Raw genomic sequence first — 19,507 nt, 5'->3', positions numbered from 1 at the left:
CCGCCCCCCCCCCCCCAAGACGCTGTGTTTCTTCGTTGCTCCTGGCAACAGTCACTTCCGGGAGCCAGTGCAGTTCCCGCGACCCCGCGGCCCCGGAGCCTGGGTTCCGGACGGCGCGGCGGTTCGTCGGGCGGCGGCGGCCCGCGCGGGCGGAGGGGCGGCCATGGTGCTGCTGCACGTGAAGCGCGGCGACGAGAGCCAGTTCCTGCTGCGGGCGCCGGGGAGCGCGGGGCTCGGGGCGCTCACGGAGCAGGCGGCCCGCGTCTACAACGCGCGGCTCAAGGTGCAGCGCGTCTGCTCAGGTGCGGCCTGCGGCGGGGCCGGGGGCCGAGGAGGCCCTGGGTGTCTCGGCCAGGGTTGGGGCGCTGCGGGGGGCCCCCTGGAGCCTCCGGGTGGAGAGGGAAGAGCCCAGGCGGGACCCCAGAGGCCGGGCGAAGAGCAGGTGGGACGGGGCGAGCGCGGGCGTTTGAAGAGAGAGACGGTGTTGGGGGCCCGAGTAGAGCACTTTGCGGTGGGAGACCGGCCCGGGCCGCCCCCCAGGGTGCGAGCCAGGCCCGCGGGGCCTCCCCCCCAACCCCCCACCCCGCGCGATGTCCTGGTCGCCGCCTCCGCACACTGGGCGGCGCCGTCCGAGGGCACTGGCCCCGCTTGCGCCGCCCCTAAGGGGTCCACCGGCCGCAGGGGCCCCGGAGCGGCATTTGAATGTATTTCATTTTAATTCCGTAGCTGCCTTCCTAGAGCACGGAGCTGGGGTGCCCTGGGGAGCGCCGGAAGGGGCGTGGTCTGTCTTTATGAAGAATACTTACCGCTTATCCGTAAAATGTCCTTATCCCAAAACAAGCTCCACAGTAAATGTTATTTTAAAATTAAAGCATTTGGGGGAGAAAGGGGACTCGACTTATTTTTATAAAATGGCCGTTGAAAATGTGGCGCCGAGTGTGGGCACGTAGAGCACTAGTGTCCCTGCGTTTACGCTACGCGTGGCCATTGTCCACCGCCGGCCGGACGGGCCTGGCCTGAGCCAGACAGCGCGGGGGCGGCGCCCGGGGCTCCGGCGGGGGGTCATGACCACCGGGGGGTCAGTTCCACCGCCTGCGGCCCCGCGGTCCCTGGGCCCCTTTCCAGTTCAGGGGGAAGGGAGGGGGGAGAGAGGGAGGAAGAAGGAAGGAAATACCGTCAGGTTCCAATGCGGACAGTTTGGGAGGGACCGTGGAATAGAAAACATAAAGCCGCCGCTGAGTAGAACCGGGACTGGCCCTGTCTCCACTCCCAGCTGCCAGCTGCCTGCAGTCCTCCCGCTGGTGGGTTCGCATAAATGACTCGTAAAGTGTTTTTCTCAAGTCGTCTGTGAAACAGCGGCCGGACCTGAGCCGACCTCGGGCCACAGCTGTAGCGGGGGAGGTGGGTGTTGGGAAGTCACCGGGAGGGGCGCCCGTGGGGGGGTGTGCAGACGGCGGCGAACTTCAGCCTGTGCCTCCCGAGCCCCGGGGAGCACAGCACAGCGCACAGGCCACGCTCGGCCCGCCGCCGGCACCGGGACCGGGCGAGCTCCCGGACGGGAAGGTCATGTGCGAAAGGTCTCATAGGGGCTGGCACTCGTCCGGCAGCTGAGCCACCGGCAGACCCCTCACCGAGGAGGCGCCGGGTGTCCTGCCGATCGGGCACACGTGCTGTCTTTCTCTTTTGTAAGAAATGGAGGAGCTGGCGGAACACGGCGTGTTTCTGCCTCCGAACATGCAAGGCCTGACGGACGAGCAGATTGAGGAGCTGAAGCTCAGAGACGAGTGGGGCGAGAAGTGCGTGCCCAGCGGAGGCGCCGTGTTCAAGAAGGACGACGTCGGGCGCAGGAACGGCCACGGTAATCGCTCTTCCGCCGCGGGCCTGACCCACGGCCGTGGGCGTGTTGAGGCGCGGAGCTCAGCGTGTCCGCGAAGCCAGGAGCACTGGCCCCGGTGGGTTAGGGGTGAGGAAAGCGCCGGTCTCCCTCACCGCAGCTGGCTGGTAACATTTCGGATGAGCCATGTGCAGTTGCCATTGTTGTGGGTCACAAATGGTTGAACATTGGCGATTTCGTATGGTACAGCCTGAGTTTTGGGGGGAATCTCTGAAAACGTATGGAGGGTGTTTTGTTACGATGGGCAGAACCGGCTTCATTTAGAGCAGTGGTTGTCAGCCTTCTGGCCCTTTCCATACAGTTCCTCATGTGGTGACCCAACCATAAAATGATTTTCGTGGCTACTTCATAACTGTCATGTTGCTACTGTTATGATCGTCATGTAAATATCTGATCTGCAGGATGGTCTTAGGCGACCCCTGTGAAAGGGTCATTCGACCGCCAAAGGGGTCGCGACCCACAGGTTGAGAACCGCTGACGTAGAGGTTTGTGGGAAAGAGGCAGTGACAGCTCTGGGTCTCCGTCACCCGCTCGGGTGCACCCAGGACAGGACGCGCCCGGTCAGTGGGTGGCTGAGCCTGCGGGTCTGATGACGAGGGGCGGTGACTCCTGCACCTGCCCAGCAGCAGCAGTTACATGAGTGTCACCAGCAAACACTGTCCGCTGCGCCCAACACAGGAGCAAAGAGATATAACACGTCCTGCACGCGTGGTCTCTGCCCGCTCACCTAGACGTGTACTAGTATGTGCGCGCTCACTAGAGGCGTGTGCTCACCTAGACATGTACGCACACTCACCCAGACGTGTGCGTGCGCTCACCTAGCCTCGTGTGCGTGTGCTCACCTAGACACGTATGTTTTTCATTTCATATGTAAACACGTGTTTGGGGGATAATAGGAATTTCTAGCACTTCCTGTGCCTCGGCCTGGGAAGTGGCTGGTTGGCTTCCATACCTGTTCAGGCCTAAACTCGCTCTCACCCTGGAGAGTTTGCGTTTTGAAGGAATGGCATCAGTGAAAAAACAGTCCTGAAGACAGCGCTCTGCGTGTCCGGTGCTTTCCGTGTCTCGTTAGCACTGTTCCCACGACCGTGAGGAGTGACACTGCCCGTCTCCCTTCGGTCTGGACGTTCCCTCTCCGTTGTTTTTCAAGTTATGACTTTTTCCCCGTTAGGGCTGAGCAGCTCTGGGCCCCGAGCCCAGCCCCACTGCACCTGCTTCTGTAAAGCTGCCCCCCTCGCCCCCCACCCGTCTCAGCAGCGCCTGTGGCTGCCGTCACACTGAGTGGTGGCCAGAGAGACTCACCACGCGGCTGAAATGTGTGCTGGGCCTCACAGCTCCTGCTCTGTGTGCCTTTGCCCCTGTGCGTGGAGCACCCACCCGTCTGCACGGCCAGCCATCGGTCCCTTCGCACCCCCCCCTGCCCCCACGAAGCCGGGTTTCGTCTCATGTCGCCTGCTCCCGCCTCCGACGAAGGCTGGGACGTTCGGAGCGTGTTACGTGTTAACGGTGGCGTCTCCCCCTCCCTGTTTCTGCAGCTCCAAACGAAAAGATGAAGGACGTCCTGAAGAAGACGATAGAAGAAGCCAAAGCGATGATCTCCAAGGTGAGCCTGTCCTGTGAGGCAGCCGAGTCCCCGCCCACCAGCCTCCCTTTCCTGCTGCCTTTAAGCCTCCAGGGGCGAGTGAGGGGCCCTGGCCTCCTCTCCTCCCATGGCACAGCCGTTCGCCCTGCCCCTCCCGTCCCCAGTCAGCAGGATGCGCGGCTCGAGTAGGTGGCTCCCTGTGGAGCCCGTGGGCATGAGGCCGTGCTGCCTCCTCCCTCCGCCCTGGGATGAACTGAGAAGCCAGCAGCCAGCCCCGAGGTGGCCCGCGCTGGGTCCAGGAGCTGGATCGGTGCCTGTGACCTGATGGGCTGCCGCTTTCAGAAACAAGTGGAAGCCGGTGTCTGTGTTACCATGGAGATGGTGCAGGACGCCCTGGACCAGCTGCGGGGGGCAGTGATGATTGTGTATCCCATGGGCTTGCCGCCCTACGACCCCATCCGGATGGAGTTTGAAAATAAGGAAGACTTGTCGGGAACTCAGGTGTGTGGCTCTCCGCCAGCGAGCTCACCCCGAGCAGGGCCCGGCCTTCACCCTCCTCTTCCGGGGGCAGCTTTTGCTCAGAGGGGAGCTCTGAACTGGGGGGAGGGGGGCCAGAGGGTGGTGTGCACGGCCGAGGGCGTGGCTCACACCCGGGTGGAGAGAGGCTTGGGAGGCTGCCCCTCGGCAGGAACTGAGACGTTGCCTTTTGGGGGCCACCGGAAGCCGGAACCCTACCTTGTGCCTGTTTGCACCCAACGTTTAGGTCCCTCTGCGTGAACTCTGTTCCAGCCCTTCCGCTTGTTTCGTGTTCTTTTCTCCCCTTTCTGTCTCGTTTCTTCCTTGTTCTGTGGGGAGAGCGTTCCCTGAGCATCTCCCACAGGGGGGTGCACAGGAGCCGGCAGACACCCCACTGGTCCACTGAAGACCCGGCGGATCCCCGGCCGCCTCACTCCGTTCCGAGGGGCCATGCATCCCGATGAGGCTGCAGATGGGACAGGGCTCGCCCCTTCCCTGCGCAGGGAGTTCAGCGTCAGGGCTGAAACTGACGGAGGGCGCTCACCGAGGAGGGCCCTGAGGTGGGGAGTCCGTGCCCCCGGGGCGCGGGCAGGAGGGCAGGTCCTGGAAGCCGGCCGCACGCTCACAGGGCACCGGCCTGGCTCCCGGCGCCGGGGAGACCGCGTGCGCGTGTGTCCTCTGACCTGAGCGGTTCTCCCGCGGCCCAGGCCGCACTGAGCGTCATCGCGGAGCCGGACGCGCAGCTGTGGTGGGCCGCCAAGGAGCTGCGGAGGACGAAGACGCTGTCGGACTACGTGGGCCGGAACGAGAAGACCAAGATCATCGTCAAGATTCAGCAGGTGAGCGCGTCCACGTGCCGTTTCCCATTCACTTTCACACTGACCCACGTTAGGACGAGTCTCCATGTTGAAGCTTCTTAACGCCGTTGGCCTGGACTTCAGGCAAACTTCCCCTTCATCCCCCCCCCGACTGGAGGGAATCGGAGCAATTGACAGCGTCTGGAGCTGTTCTCCTGGGGACGGGCTGCCATGTTCGTTTCAACGTTAAGACCGTGGCTGCCCTAACGGTCTGGCTCAGTGGATAGCGCATCGCATCGGCCTGAGGCTGAAGTGTCCCAGGTTCAATTCCAGTCACGGGCACATATCGGGGCTGCAGGCTCCATCCCCAGTGTGGGGCGTGCAGGAGGCAGCCGATCAGTGGTTCTCTCATTATTGATCTTTCTCCCTCTCCCTTCTTCTCTGAAACCAATAAGACATATATATTTTTTTTAAAGAACCAGGGCCATAATAGTGAAAATACTTGTCGAAATGCACAGCCGCCTGAGCGCCCGGCCCAGCCCCCAGGTGCTGCCGTCTGGGAGGAGGGTCGGCGCTGCAGGGCGGTTGTGGCCGCGGCACCCAACCATCCCCCATCTGCCCTCCCCCTGGGCGGCAGGCTGACGGGGGCCAGCCCTGGTCTGTCCTCCATGGGACTTGCGGTCGACCTAGTAACCTCTGCAGGTGACACGCTCACTGTCACCTCCTGGCCGTCCCTGACGCAGGCCTAACCGTGCTCTCCCGTCTTCGCAGAGGGGGCAGGGCGCGCCCGCCCGGGAGCCGGTGATCAGCAGCGAGGAGCAGAAGCAGCTGATGCTGTTCTACCACCGCCGGCAGGAGGAGCTCAAGGTGCGGGAGCCCGTGCCCACACACATGTACATGCACATGCACACACGTGTACACACACACACACACACACACACTCGCTTCCCCCAGGGGTCAGCAGTGCTGCAGGGGGGCTTTCCAGAGCTTCGGCCTCTCCTGGGCTGTGGGTCCTGCCAGCCCCTCCCCCCCCCCCGCCCTCCGCCCCGCGCCCCCCATAGAGTCCGGAAGCGTCCTGCTTGGGCTGGAGGAGGTTACAGGCTCATCTTCCGTCTCAATAAAACATTTCTTTCCAGAAACTGGAGGAAAATGATGACGACTCGTGTTTGAACTCTCCGTGGGCCGACAACACTGCTCTGAAAAGACATTTTCAAGGCGTGAAGGACATCAGGTGGAGACCAAGATGAAGCTTCTAGAAGCCCTAGCTCCTCTCTGTAGGCAAGCAGTAACCATAGCAACAGTGATGAAGGTGACGGTCGCACAGCCCTCACGACAGACGGAAGGACGTTGGGATTTCCAGGTTTCCTAGTTTCTGAGTTTGAGTTTTTACGATAAAATGTATTAAAGGTCATAGAACTTAAACACGTCCTCGGAGTCTGCCTGGCCTCCCGGGCTGTTTGCCTGTGGGGGCCTCCTGGGGTCCCTCCGTCTGTCCGTCCTGCGGGGCCTGGCCTCTGCTCTCAGCCTCTGCTCTCAGCCGCTGCCCTGGAGCAGAGCTCAGCATCCGTGGCCACTAGAGGGCGCCGTCGCCTCCCGTTTTCTTGGGCTGCAGGTCTGTCCGAGGCTGGAGCCTGGCAGCTCAGGTCAGAGGTGAAGGTCACCTCCCCGCTGAGGCTCCACCAGGTGGAGGGGCCGTCGGTGCCGTCTGACCCGGAACCTGACGCGTCCCCAGGCAGTGTCCCCACCCCCCACCCCCCAACTCAGCTCCCTGCTCTCCCCCCTGCTCCCCCCCTTCCTGCTCTCAGCTCAGTCTCCCGAGCGTGGGAAGTGGACACTTCCCTGGACGCAGACCCGGCCCCACCGCCAGCCCAGGCTCGTCACTGGGAGGGTCAGTACTGGGACCCCGTGGACGGGACGCAGCCGGTTCGCAGCCCTGGGCCTCGGCTGGGAGGCCAGCGGGTGCCCGTGCGCCTGTCCTGTCCTTCACCCCGTCCTGGGTGCTCCAGCCGCGTGGTCTCCCTGGGCCCTCGGCTCCCGGCTTCCATCCTGTTACCCACCGGCTCCGGCTCCCCTGGGATGTCCGCCCCTGCGGCCCGAGCCCTGGCCTCCTTGTCCACCGTCCAGTGACTTGAAGACGTTGTTTCATACATTTTACTCATTCGTTTCACGCCAGAGGGTGAACCCACGCTCCTCCACGTGGGCCCGAAGCATCAGGGCCAGGGCGCGCTGCAGACCGCGCTCGGGAGGCCACTGGGGGGGGGGGGGGGGATGCAGGGAGCCTCACCCATTGACATTTTCCCATTGATGCCTTTTAGAGAGAGTGGAAGGGAAGGGGAGAGAAACATCGATGTGAGAGACACACTGGTTGCCTCCCACACGGACCCGGACCAGGGCCTTGGATCGAACCAGGAATCTAGGTACGTGCCCTTGATCGGGATTCGAACCCACAACCCTTTGGTCCTAACTGCTTGGGCCAACGCTCTAACCACTGAGCCACCGGCCAGGGCTACAAGGCCACTGCTGAGGAGTTAGAATGAAATACAGGAGCACCTCAGCACACCACTCGCCTTGGGAGACGGACAAGGCGCGGGGAGTCTCACGGCCTTCGGCTCCGGGTGGACGCGGCCTCCAGTCTCGTCCTGCCGAGTCCCGGGAGCCCGCTGCTGATCGACCACAGGAGGACTGATACACGCCAGCAGCAGCGGAAGGGCCCGGGGCCTGCGGAGCTCGGGGCGTCCGGGAGGCTGGGAGAAGGGCAGGGCCCAGGCCCGGCTGCCGGAACCCGGTGAGCCAAGCAGGCCCTGTGCCTGCCGGCCCGCCCACTCCTCTCCTGCTCCTCAGCCCTGGGCAGGGGCAACCGACCCCCCGCTGCCCGTCCCGCTGGGCCGAGCTGGGACGGAGCAGACAGCGGGGGGCAGAGGGGGGTACAAGCCACCTCATTGCTTCTGTGACTGGATCAGGCTGTGAAGACTCGCACCGTGGTGGGCGCCCCGAAGATCAGAGGAGGGGGTTTCATCCTGGGGGGACCAGGGAATGAGAGGCCCTCCAGCCTTGGTCGCCTGCAGGGCTCCCCTCTGACCTCAGAGTTCAGGCCAAAGTCTTCGTTCTGGAGGGAAAGCCCAGGCCTGGGGCCCTGCGGATGGGCCGGCAGTGGAGCAGCCCCGCGGGCCATGGTGTGGTCCCCCCGCAGCGGCGTGAGGATGGCCATCAATGCGCCTCACGTTCCCACCAACGGAGCGGCCGTCCCTCCCGGGGCCGCCCTGAGCACCCCCCACCCGCTTGCTTCACTGGCTGGTGCCCCGCCTCGCCCCCCGCGGCTGTGACCGGCCCCCTGCTGCCTAGTCTCTGGGGCGTGGCCTCTGCCGAGAGGGAGCCACCCCGACAGGCCGGCCCTCACCCCTGACGCGACGACACATTCAGTGTCCGATTTCCATTTATCGTTGAAATGGCCCCACGTGACCACAGACACAGCCACGCAGACATGCGCACACAGATGAACACACACGTGCATACACAGAGATGCATGCACCCATGGGAACATGCGCAGAGATGCACACACGTGTGCACACAGACACGTGCACATACATACATGCACACAGATACATGCACACAGAGGTACACGCACAGACACATGTGCTCTGCTTGTCCCTCAACAGCCACCGGAGGCCGGGAGGAGGGATGAACAGCGAGCAGTGAAAGGGAGCCTTCCCGGCCGCTCCCCAGAGCGGAGCGCAGACGCTCTGTCGGTGCTGCCGGGGCTGCCGGGCCGGAATTGGAAGGCGCTGATGGATCCCCCGCCCCCGCCCCACGAGGCACCCGTGTGAGAGGCAGTCACACCGCCGCCAGCTGCAATCAGGGCGCAGGTGACAACTAGTGACACCCCCTCCCCCAGCAGAGCCGGGGACAAGCTGGGACCCACGGGGCGGGCGAGGCCGCCGACCCCTCCCGGGTCTCATGTTCACACCAGCCCGGCAGCTCCCCCTCCCCCCCAGGAGCCCGTCTCCGTAACCACCCGCTCTCTGTTTCGGGAGTCACGTTCCTGGGCGCCCATGTGTCCCCCCGACATTCCGCGGCCCCCCCTCCACGCGCAGGAAGGGGGAACTTCAGGCTGAAGGGGCGTTTCACACTCACACCTTGACGCGGGCGGAGTGGATTTTGCTGAAATGAATATTCCCTCTGGGTTTCGGCCAAACCTTGAAGTTTCATGCCCGGCGCCTTTCTTCTCTCTCCTTTTTAAAGAAAATTAAAGGAGAGTGAAAGCGGGGCTCAGGAAGGAACGGCTACTTTTCAACAGGTCTGATGAGGGACGGAGGGAGGCGATGCCGATTCTTTTCAGGAAAGTGAGGTTGCCCTGCAGGCCTCGGGCCGCCACTGCGAGGCCGGGCGGAGGGGAAGCCAGTGCCCCCCCCGCCCCCCCACTCCGCAGGCCCCCCTGGCGCTGGCCTCGGAGCCCTGCATGGCCAACAGGGAGGCACCTGGGGGAGGCCCCCTGGGTGTGATCAGCTCCCCAACCCCTCTCCCCAGCCCAGGTGGCCAAGGCCCCTGTCAGTTCAACTTCACGGGGCATCACACCGAGCTGCCCACAGGCCAAGTGCGGGGGTTCCAGAGGCTCGAGAAATACTCCCGGCTTCCCCCCACCCCCCGCCCCCCAGCTGGCTGCCCTGTCGCCTCAGGACCGCTGACGGCGTGCAGAGCAGGCTGAGCCGCGTGGCCCAGAGCTCAGCTCAGCCGGCTGCTTCCTGACGCGGGAGCCCGAGGAGGTGACCATGTGTCTGTGCGTATGTGCGGGGGGGGGGGGGGGGGGGGGCGCGAGCAGGTGAGGCCGGGGTCAGTGTAAGCGCCTGCCAGGCCCGGCTGCCTGTGCACCCTTCCCTCCTGGTGCCGAGCTCGGGCGGTGAGCGGGGCTGCCTCCCGAGGCCAGTGGAGCGCTGGCCGCCTGGGGGTGGAGGCAGAGCGTGGACATGCGGACCGAGCTGTTCACTCTGCACGCATGGAGCGCAGCCCTCACACAAGGGACAGGGGTCCGAGGCTGGAACCACTGACCCATCTCCCGCACACGGCCGCGTCTCAGCACCAAACCCTGAGAGCCAGAGCAGTCCACGTTTGAGCCTGGCCTTCACGGTCACTCTCCAGGCGTCTCTGCCAAGGAGAGCGGCGACGTTTTATGGATTTCAGAGAGAGGAAGAGAGAGGGATAGAAACATCCATGAGGAGAGAGAATCGCTGATCGGCTGCCTCCTGCACGCCCCCTATTGGTGATGGAGTCTGCGATCCGGGCCTGTGCCCTTGGCCGAAATCGAACCCAGGACCCCTCAGTCCGCAGGCCGACACTCTGTCCATTGAGCCACACCAGCGAGGGCTAATTTGCACTTTTTATTTAACCATCTGACTTCAAGAATGTGTCTGCCTTAAGACACAGCACAGGACTTCCCCAGAGCAGCTGGGGTTCCTCCTAAGCCTTTGCAGGGGGAGAAGCTGCCACGCCGTGAGCGGGCGATGCAGGCCCCACGCGTGTAGCCGAATCCCCTCGCCCCCCCCCACCCCACCCCGTCCCGGCACCTTCCCATCAGGGGCCGCGCCTCAGGAAGGAAGTCCAGGAGCTCAGAGCCCAGGGCACCTCCCGGTTGGCAAGTTCTTGGTGGATTAGCAGCACGTCCTCCTGCGGTCCATTGTCGCCCGCGCTCCTCTCCCTGCGCTGGGAGGCGTCGGGGACACAGGCCGCCCCCGCCCTGCCTGCGTTTCCGGGTCAGGCCGCTGAGTCACTGACGGCGAATGGCCCCTCCTCTCCCCGGCCTCCCCGGCCTCCCCGGCCTCCCCGGCCGCCTTCGTCTTTGAAACAAGAGGAAATGACAGGCTCTATTTTTCTTTTCTCGAAAGGGCTCCGGCCGCGGCCTCGGCGTTGGGACAGGGAAAGGGCTGGAATTGGGCCGTGGCCGTCGGAAGTGACCGGCTTTCCTCTCTTTGTCCTGCGAGGCCTGCCCGAGTTCACAGCAGGAAGGCGGCCTCATTCGCTCGAGATAATTCCCGATTGAATTCGCTGCTGGCCCGACGGGAGCGACCGGCCAGGCGGGGAGTCTCCGGGCAAAGGCCGCACAGAGGGTCCCGCCCGCCCACGGGGCAGGCCACGCTGGGCCTCGACATCTGTCCGCGCTGACGGTGCTCATGCCTCTCCCCGCGCCACGTGCGCCACGCCCTCCGGGGCGCTGGGCTCATTTCTCCCTCAGGGTTTGGCTGCATTTGGCTCATTGCCAAGGTATCAGGACCAGCTGGTGGCTCTCAGCACCTACAATCAGGCGCAACTAGTCCAGGGCCCGCCCATGACGGGCCGCCCGTGACAGGCCACCCATGACGGGGCCACCCATGACAGGGCCACCCATGACGGGGCTGCCCGTGACGGGGCCACCCATGACGGGGCCACCCGTGACGGGGCCGCCCATGACGGGGCCACCCGTGACGGGGCTGCCCGTGACGGGGCCACCCATGACGGGGCCGCCCGTGACGGCCCACCCATGACGGGGCCGCCCGTGACGGCCCACCCATGACGGGGCCACCCGTGACAGGCCGCCCATGAGGGGCCACAGGTGGGGCTGGGCTGCACAGGTGGGGCCCGCCTGAGCGAGGCTGCAGCTCCGGCCGTGGGCACGGGCACCGAGGCGCACAGGAGCATAGAGGCCTCGGGCTTGAAGACTCGGACGTGTGGGGCCCCAGGAAGCTGAGCAGAGGAGGGGGCGGGCCCCGGGGCCCCCCTGGCCCGGGGTCTCCAGCTGATCACAGGGTTGGCGGGGCCCAGGGCTGGGCAGGGGTCTCCGGGGCTGACTGAGTACCGAGCGCAGAAGCACCTGCCGCCATGGCCGCTGGCAGGGCCCGCTGAGCCCTGACACGTGACCAGGGTGAGGCGGGGCTGCCTTTAGGCGTCATCCGCTGAGCCTGGCGAGGCGCGGGCTGAGGGGCGCCCACGCTGGTGCCGCTGAAAGTCTGCGCATGACCGTTGACGCCCCCGACCCGTAACTGCCAACCGGCTACCGCCGACTGGAAGCCCCGCCGCCAAGCGGGAGCCGGCGATGGTGCGTGTCTTGTGCCTGTGTCATGTACTGTGTCCTTACAACAAAGTAAACCCGGGAAAGGAAAAGATATGAACTACGAAAATCAGAAGGAAGTCCTGGCTGGTTGGCTCGGTGGATAGAAGGGTCCCAGATTCTATTCCAGCAAGGGCACAGGCCCGGGTTGTGGGCTCGGTCCCCAGTGTGGGGCGTGCAGGAGGCGGCTGATCCATGATTCTCCCTCATCATTAATGTTTCTATCTCTCTCCTCCCCCTCCCTTCCTCTCTGAAATCAAGTAAAAATATATTTTAAAAATCAGAATGAAGAGAAAATGCATTTATTGGAAACATTTTGCGTAGAAGTGGCCCCTGGAAGCTCAAGCCCGTGGAGTTCAAGGTCAGTGTGGCTGATGTAACTAACGAGCCGGGAGCAGGAGCAGCCAGGGGAGGGGGTGAGAGCGCTCAGTCCGCCTGCCCACGTGCCAGGGCCTCGGCAGCTGGCCTGGGTGCCCCCACCTGGGCGGAGGGGCCGTGGGGCAGGGCAGGGCAGCCCGAAAGGGCCGTGCGGGCACTGCTTTCCAAGCCCAGCAGACGCCATTGGGCAGCTGGCTCTTCCCTGACCCCACTTGCTACGGGGACAGTGCCCAGCGTCCCCCAGGCCTGGCGCCCCCTGAGGCTGGGGTGACAGTGCCAGCGGGACCCCGTCCACAGCCCTCACCCCAGGCCGCTTCCCGAGAGGGGGTCCTGGCCTGGGACTCCCTGAAGGGCCGCTCTCAGGAGAAGCACAGCCCCCCCCCCGCACTGATGGGGGAGGCATTCCAGACCCCCCGCGGGTGTCTGACCCCGATGGCAGCGTGCCCACCACGCCCACCACGCCCGCTCCACGCCTGCCCGCTCCGCGCTTCTCCGGCTTCTCTGGGCGGCTCCGCATCGCCAGCCTCGCTGCTCCTGTGTTTTGGGGCGTCATTAAGAAAAACAGGGGCCACATGCACACAGCATGGTGACACCCCAACAGCCGATCTCATCATCGACAGCAACTCAGTGACTAGCGGTGGGAGCATCTGCAGGGGGAGACGGGACGGGGAGCCCCATTCCTGCGGGACCAGCGGACCCGGGAGGTCCCATCACTGCACAGGCAGCGTCACTCCGGGCCATGGACATGCAACCTCACGCCTGTGTCATCCTATTCGCACGCCACCCCTGCACTCAGAGGGAAAAAGGGGTTATGTACATACATGTATGCACATGCACATACACGTGTGCATGCGAGCATGTGTATGTGCATGTTTGTGAGTGTGCAAGTGCATGTGTTTGTGTGTGCATGTGTGTTTGTGTGCGTGTGCGTGTGTGTGCGTGTGCGAGTGTTTGTGAGCGTGTGAGTGTGCGTGTGTGTGTGTGTGTGTGCGCGTGTGGTTGGGGGTTTTTGTGACAATTTGAAGGTAACCCCTGGCCCTGGGCACGGAGCTGCCAGGCAGCCCGGCCCACCCTTTCCCACTGGAAGTCCCGCCGTCTTAGCCTCTAAAGTAGCAGGTGGATTTTTCCTGTAAAGGGCAAGACAGGGGGCACTTGAAGCTTAAGAATAATATGCAACATGTGACAAGGAATTCGAACGTCACTGTGTATAAATAAAGTTTTATTGGAACACGGTGGTTTTCATCATGGATCAGCTACGGCTGCCTCTGAGCCCCAGAGCATGGTCGGCAGACACCTGCCGGGACGCAGACGCCCAGCCTTCTAGCATCTGCTGTTGGAGAATGATGTCGCCGCCTCCCCTGCTCTGTCAAGTAATGTTAGTGCTTCAATCCGCCGGCAAGCCCGGCCGTGGCTCAGGGGCTGAGCATCGACCTACGACCCAGGTCAGGTTCGATTCCGGTCAGGGCAGAGGCACGGGTTGCGGCTCGATCCCCAGGAGGGGGCGTGCAGGAGGCAGCCAATCAATGGTTCTCTCTCATCATCGATGTTTCTCTCTCTCCCTCTCCCTTCCTCTCTGAAATCAATAAAAATATTTGTTTAAAACCCACCAGCGGTGACCGCGTGCGTCCTGGCAACAGTGCAGCTGCTTGGCTGGACGGTGGCCGTCTGCCCACCGGGAAGAGGTGTCGCGCCCCGGTGCCTGCGGTCGCCGTGGGCGTGGTGACGGCACCAGGAAAGCGTGGGACAGGCGGTGTGATCGCTCAATCGGTGTGAACGGTAATCGTGTCCCGTGTAGACGGGAACCTCAATAAATACGGAAATCGAAGCCGCCCTCCGGTTTATGAGGAATGTGCTGCGGACACCGGAAAGGTCCTGTGGTCGCATCCGGCTTTTCCGGGTCCGGGGACACCACAGAGTCTCCTTCACAGAAGGTACGAGTGAGCCAGGCCGGGGCCGGCGCCGCCTGCTCAGGTCGGGCGTCGAGGGGCGTCGAGGGGCAGCGAGGCGCCGCGCTCAGTAGCTCAGTAGAAGGGGCCCGCGCTCCGCGGCACCGAGGCGTCCAGGCCGCTGTTCATCCATATTTCCTGGATGATCTGCTCCCTGCGCTCGATCCTCTCCGCCAGCTCCGCGGCCTCGATGGACGTGTACGCGGGGTACGGAGTCCTGCGGAACCCCGACAGCTCCCCGGGGAAGCTGGAGGCGGAGGAGTCCTCGCTCCCCTCTGCGTCCTCGCTGTCCTCCGAGGCCCCGTCGCTTCCGGCCACCAGGCGCTCCCGCGCCCCCCGCAGCGCCCGCAGGTCCCTGGCGCAGGACACTCGGGCGACCAGGGCGCACAGCGTGAGGGCCAGGCCAACGCAGACGCTGGACACGAACAGCAGGGCGGCCCTGTCGGGGTGGGCTGTGGGGGAGAGGGCAGGTCAGGGGCGGGGAGGGCGGGGAGGGCCCAGGCAGGAGGCTAGCACCGAAGCCAGGCCTGGACAGCGTCCCGCAGACCACGCGTCCTCGGCGATCACAGACCCCCGTGGATTAAAAAAAAAAGGTTTTGCCGAGACTGGTGTGGCTCAGTGGATGGAGCGTCGGCCTGCGGACTGAAGGGTCCCGGGTTAGATTCCGGTCAGGGGCATGTACCTGGGTTGCGGGCACATCCCCAGTGGGGAGATGTGCAGGAGGCAGCTGATCGATGTTTCTCTCTCATCGATGTTTCTAGCTCTCTATCTCTCTCCCTTCCTCTCTGTAAAAAATCAATAAAATATATTAAATAAATAAATAAAAGGTTTGGAGCAGAGTCACTGCGTGTATGTCCGTGAGAGGACACGGGCAGAGGGGGTCCCCCCCTTGAGGTCAAACTCAGGTCTGCCTCTCATTCGCTGTGTGACTTCCTGCAGGACACACACCCTCTCTGTGACGCAGCTTCCTTATCTGTAAAATGGGCCAATAGTGCCTTCCCATTAGAGTTCTCATGACGAAGTGAACTAATTCCTATAAAGCTACCAGAACACTCGTGATGTATAGTGACACTCAGTAAACTGTCAGCTATCAGTAGTCATAAACGTTGAAAAATTAATTTATATGGAAAATTTAAATGTGCATGTAAGAACCAATATGTGATGTAAGCAAAGCTTAAGTCCTTCTAGATTAAAAAGAAAATACAGCCCAGCCAGCTTGGCTCAGTGTCAGCCTGTGGACTGAAGGGTTCCGGGTTCGATTCCCGGGCAGGGCACAGGCCCGGGTTGTGGGCTCGAAGCCCAGTGGGGGGCGTGCGGAGGCAGCCGATCCATGATTCGCTCTCATCGCTGAGGTTTCTCTCTCCCTCTCCCTTCCTCCCTGAAATCAATAAAAACATATTTATATAAAAAAAGGGCCCCGGAGGGTGTGGCTCCCGGGACGGGCGGGCGGGTGCTGCCAGAACTTGCAGCCAGCGCTCCAAACTGCGGCCCGTGCCCAGGTGGGCCGTGCCCTCCCCTCGCCGGGACAGGCTCGGCTCTGCCCACCAGCAGGCTGCGTCCCACTGGCCCTCAGGGGAGATTATCCGGGGAAACTTGGCAGCCGTGCGAGGTAGCGGGGTGACTCAGACAGGGGCTCTGCCTTCACAGGGCACGACCTGTTCCTGGACTCAGCGATCTCTGGCCCAGTGTCCCCCAGCCCAGGGGGGAACGCGCTAATCCCAGGCCCTTCCCAGGATTCCAGCTGGAAGCGCATTCCTTCGGCGCCTGCGTCTCAAAGCACAGGATGCCCGTGCAGCCCGCCCCCTTCACGGTGATTCTCCCGCCACCCCCCCCCCGCCCCCCCTGCAGCCCGCCCTACACAGTGTGACCTCCCCTCCGCCCCCCAGCGGTTCCCCTGCAGCCTGTCCCTACACGTGACTCTCCCGTCTGCCACCCCCTCCCGCCCCCAGCGGTTCTCCTGTTGGTCGCCCGGCTGAGCTGGACCTGAATCCAGGCCTGTGTTTCCAGATCCCAGCAGACGACAATGCACAGGCCAACGTGAGGTGTGAAGTCGTTTCCCGGCCAGCGGAGCCTGTGAACCCAGTGACTCGCCAGCTCCCTGAGGGCGCCCGCCCGCCCGCCCGCCGACCCACCTCTGATGTAGGCGAAGGCTGCCAGGGAGCTGCTGACGAGGACCCCGTCCTTCCTCGGGACCCGCGACTCGCTGGGGTCGGCGTTGACACCTGGGTCATAACAACGTGCAGGACGTGAGGCGCAGCGGCCACAGACCTCCATGCCGCCTGGCCGTGCGGCCCAGTGGTTGGAGCGTCGGCCGGTGCACCAGAGGGTCATGGGTTCCATTCCCAGTCAGGGGCACGAGCCTGGCCAGAAGGTTAGATCCCCGGCCCCGACGGGGCGCATGCGGGAGGCAACCAGGCGATGTGTCTCTCTTACATGGATCTCTCTCTCTCTCTCTCTCTCTCTCTCTCTCTCTCTCCCCGCCCCCTCTCTCCCTCCCTTCCACTCTCTAAAAATCAATGGAGAAAAAATACCCTCAGGTGAGGATTAACAAAACAAAACAAAAATCAAACAAAGGCTAAGCCAGGAAGAGCGTTAAGGGGCCGCAGACGTGAGACAGGAAGGGCCTGGGAACGCTAAGCCGCTCGCCGCCCCTGCCGACGGGAGCGAATCTGTTTTCCTGTCCCAGCGGCAACGCGCGTGTCGCGTCTAGCAACGTCGGACTTCGCCCTGTGGCTGCTCTGTGGGCACCGGGAAGCCAGCCCCGGTCAGACGGGCGGCCGTGCTGGGTCACGTTTCTCGGAAATGACAGTCGGATCCTGGCTCCACGTTGGCGCCGGCTCGGGGCTCCCGATGGGGCATCCACGGAGCTCTGGCATGTCTGGCGGGGCCCAAGCCTCAGAGGAAGGAGGGCACGGGACTAGAGAGAGCAGTGGGCGGGGCAGCCTGGGGGCTGGGGAACGCGGCCCATAATGATCCCAAACGTGAGCTGAGAGAGGGTTTCTGTTGCTCGGTGCTGCCCTGTCATGGGCACATCCGGCGTGTTTTCACATGTAGGAGGCAAAGACCTCACCCATGTTATGGATGCAACACACAACCTTCCTCACATACTGGCCGCGTGGCTCCGTGGTTGAGCATCGAACCATGAGCCAGGAGGTCACGGTAGATTCCCGGTCAGGGCACAGGCCTGGGTTGCGGGCTCGATCCCCAGTGAGGGGCGTGCAGGAGGCAGCTGATCCATGATTCTCTCTCATCATGGACGTCTCTCTCTCTCTCTCCCTCCCCCTTCCTCTCTGACATCAATAAAAATATGAGAAAAAAAAACACCTTTCCCCGCCCAGAGCTCCGCAGCTTCCACAGGGGCTGGCCAGCTCTACCGGGAGCCCAGGGCTGAGTTCCGTCCTGGGTCTGATGAGCAGACCGGAGGCTCGGCCCACGATGAGCAGAAGCCCTGGGGGCCTCCAGGAGGCGCGGGCGCCCAGGAGCAGCGCGATCAGAGCCATCCGCTCGCCAGCAGCCCCTGCAGGATCCCGCGTGTGTTCTGTGCACGTGTCTGTTTCGATTTTATTTTTCTTTCAGGAAAGAGAGTGGAATGGGGGGAGGACTTATTCTGGGTATAACTTAAAAAGCGAAATGAAGTGCTGGCCGCCACTGGCCGCCTTTGCACGGCCCGCGACACCCCTTCCCTCCGCCCGCGGCCGGCCCTGCCGAGAGGCCCCAGCGAGCCCTGCCCGTTACCGTGGCCGCCGTCCTCGTCCTCCTGCCTCAGGGCAGGGTCCTGGTCAGCGAGGGCGGGGTCCACTGCTGTGAGGATGCTCCTGGGCACTACGAGCCAGAGAGAGAGACGAGATTAAACACTCAGTTCCCACCGGGGCGTGGGTCACGGCGCGTCAGGGGCACTCACGCCAGTGACCGCCCGACCCCAGAGAGGCCGTCCTGGGCTGATTGTGCAGCGTTCACCACGACAGCCGGAGAGGAAGTCAACAGAGCCTGGTGCCTCTCTCGCTGCAGAACAACCTGACACCACGGGGACGAACCTCAGAAACATGACACGTGGATCCCACGGATCCCGCCAGAAAAAGCCACGCCACGGGGACAGCCCACGGGAGAGGCTGGTGCCCCAACCAGAGTCCAGCACGGCAGCAGCCGTGGAAACCCGCTGCCTTAAAGGGTTAGGACATCGGCCGCCCCCAGGCCGGCCCCCTGGCGTCCGCGGGTGAAACCAGACGCGGTGTGTCTCAGGGGTCTGGAGGGCACCGGACCCTGAAGAAAACTCTGTGTCGAGCTGGGTCGGCGGAGCCGTTAGGGAAGGAGCCTGGCCTGCCGGGGGCTCGGTGCTTGCAGCGTCGTCGGTGCACCAGGTCGCGGTCCGGGTCCTGGTCAGGGCTCACACCAGGCTTCGGGCTCCACCCCTGGTCGGGGGTGTGGGGGGGCAACTGATGGATGTTTCTCTCTTCTTCTTCTTCCTCTTCCTCTTCCTACCCCCCCCCTCCTCCTCTTTCTTCTTCTTCCTCTCAAACCAATAAACATATTCCCAGGTGAGGATTTAAAAAAAAACAGTAAAGAAAAAAGAGAGAAGCGTCGCAGGATGAACTCGGGCCCTAAGAATTCTGCGTGTAAGGACTCTACTCTGTCACCTGCTCCTCCCCCTCGGCGGGTCGCGGCGGCGCCTGCAAACCTGGCACCATATTCCCTGCTGCCCACATCCCGGCCCCTCCGCCTGCCTGGCCGGATCCTCGAGAGCTGCCCAGGCTGGGGCCCCGTGAGTTCTGTGCTCCCAGGAGGTGGGGGGGGGGGGGGGTGCTGGCCGTGCCCCTGAGCTGGTGACTCCTGGGACCGTGGCTACAGGTCTGGTGAGAAGCCTTGAGGGGGGCTGGCCCAGGGCTCCGGCCTCCAGGCCTCTGCGGAGGAAAGCCTACAGCCAGCCCATCCAGAGTGTGGCTCACAGTGACGCTGAAATTGCCCAGCCTGAGGCGGAGCAGCAGGTGGAAGGAAGCTACCAACAGGGAGGCTGTTCTTTTTAAAATGCAAATGGCGTGTCCCCTGAGGAAGTCCTTCCGTGGCCCGTACCCTGCAGAGCCAGGCTTAACCCCACCCAGCCCCCCACCAGCTCTCACCTCCCAGCCCTGCGTGTGCCGTGTGCCCTCCTCCTGCATCACTGCGCTGACGCCTACACGCCCGCATCTCCCTGGCCTCCGACGCCACCTCCCCCGGGAAGCCCTCCAGGCCCTGAATCCCCAGCACCCGATGCCCTGCATCTGTCCTGTAGGCTGTGAGAACCACGGAAACTTCCCCACCTCCCACCCACCCCTTTCGGCTTCA

General features: G+C 63.5%; 2 protein-coding genes across 3 annotated transcripts in view; one reads left to right on the top strand and one right to left on the bottom strand.

Annotated features, from left to right (window-relative positions):
- Nucleotides 1-17: 17 nt before the first annotated feature.
- On the top strand, nucleotides 18-6,211 carry LOC308516274 (cilia- and flagella-associated protein 298-like). Its single transcript, XM_081087171.1, is given in 9 exon segments — nucleotides 18-302; nucleotides 727-735; nucleotides 738-848; nucleotides 1,691-1,858; nucleotides 3,430-3,497; nucleotides 3,819-3,977; nucleotides 4,700-4,831; nucleotides 5,561-5,656; nucleotides 5,926-6,211. Coding segments are annotated over 9 exon segments (993 nt in total). The 5' UTR covers nucleotides 18-163; the 3' UTR covers nucleotides 6,037-6,211.
- A 7,224-nt stretch (nucleotides 6,212-13,435) lies between these two features.
- The window catches only part of EVA1C (eva-1 homolog C), a gene marked incomplete at its 5' end in the record, with an annotated part of 36,573 nt that continues 30,501 nt past the window's right edge, over nucleotides 13,436-19,507 (bottom strand). For both annotated transcript variants that reach the window (XM_081087169.1, XM_081087170.1), the window contains 3 exons: nucleotides 13,436-14,640; nucleotides 16,321-16,410; nucleotides 17,924-18,010. In XM_081087169.1, coding sequence (XP_080943295.1) covers nucleotides 14,264-14,640; nucleotides 16,321-16,410; nucleotides 17,924-18,010 — 554 coding nt within the window. In that variant the 3' untranslated portion in view covers nucleotides 13,436-14,263. The remainder of the gene's footprint in view (nucleotides 14,641-16,320; nucleotides 16,411-17,923; nucleotides 18,011-19,507) is intronic.

The sequence above is a fragment of the Myotis nattereri genome (genome assembly GCF_964212035.1).
Source record: "Myotis nattereri genome assembly, chromosome: 3".
Taxonomy (NCBI): domain Eukaryota; kingdom Metazoa; phylum Chordata; class Mammalia; order Chiroptera; family Vespertilionidae; genus Myotis; species Myotis nattereri.
This window is presented reverse-complemented; position numbering and strand designations above follow the sequence as displayed.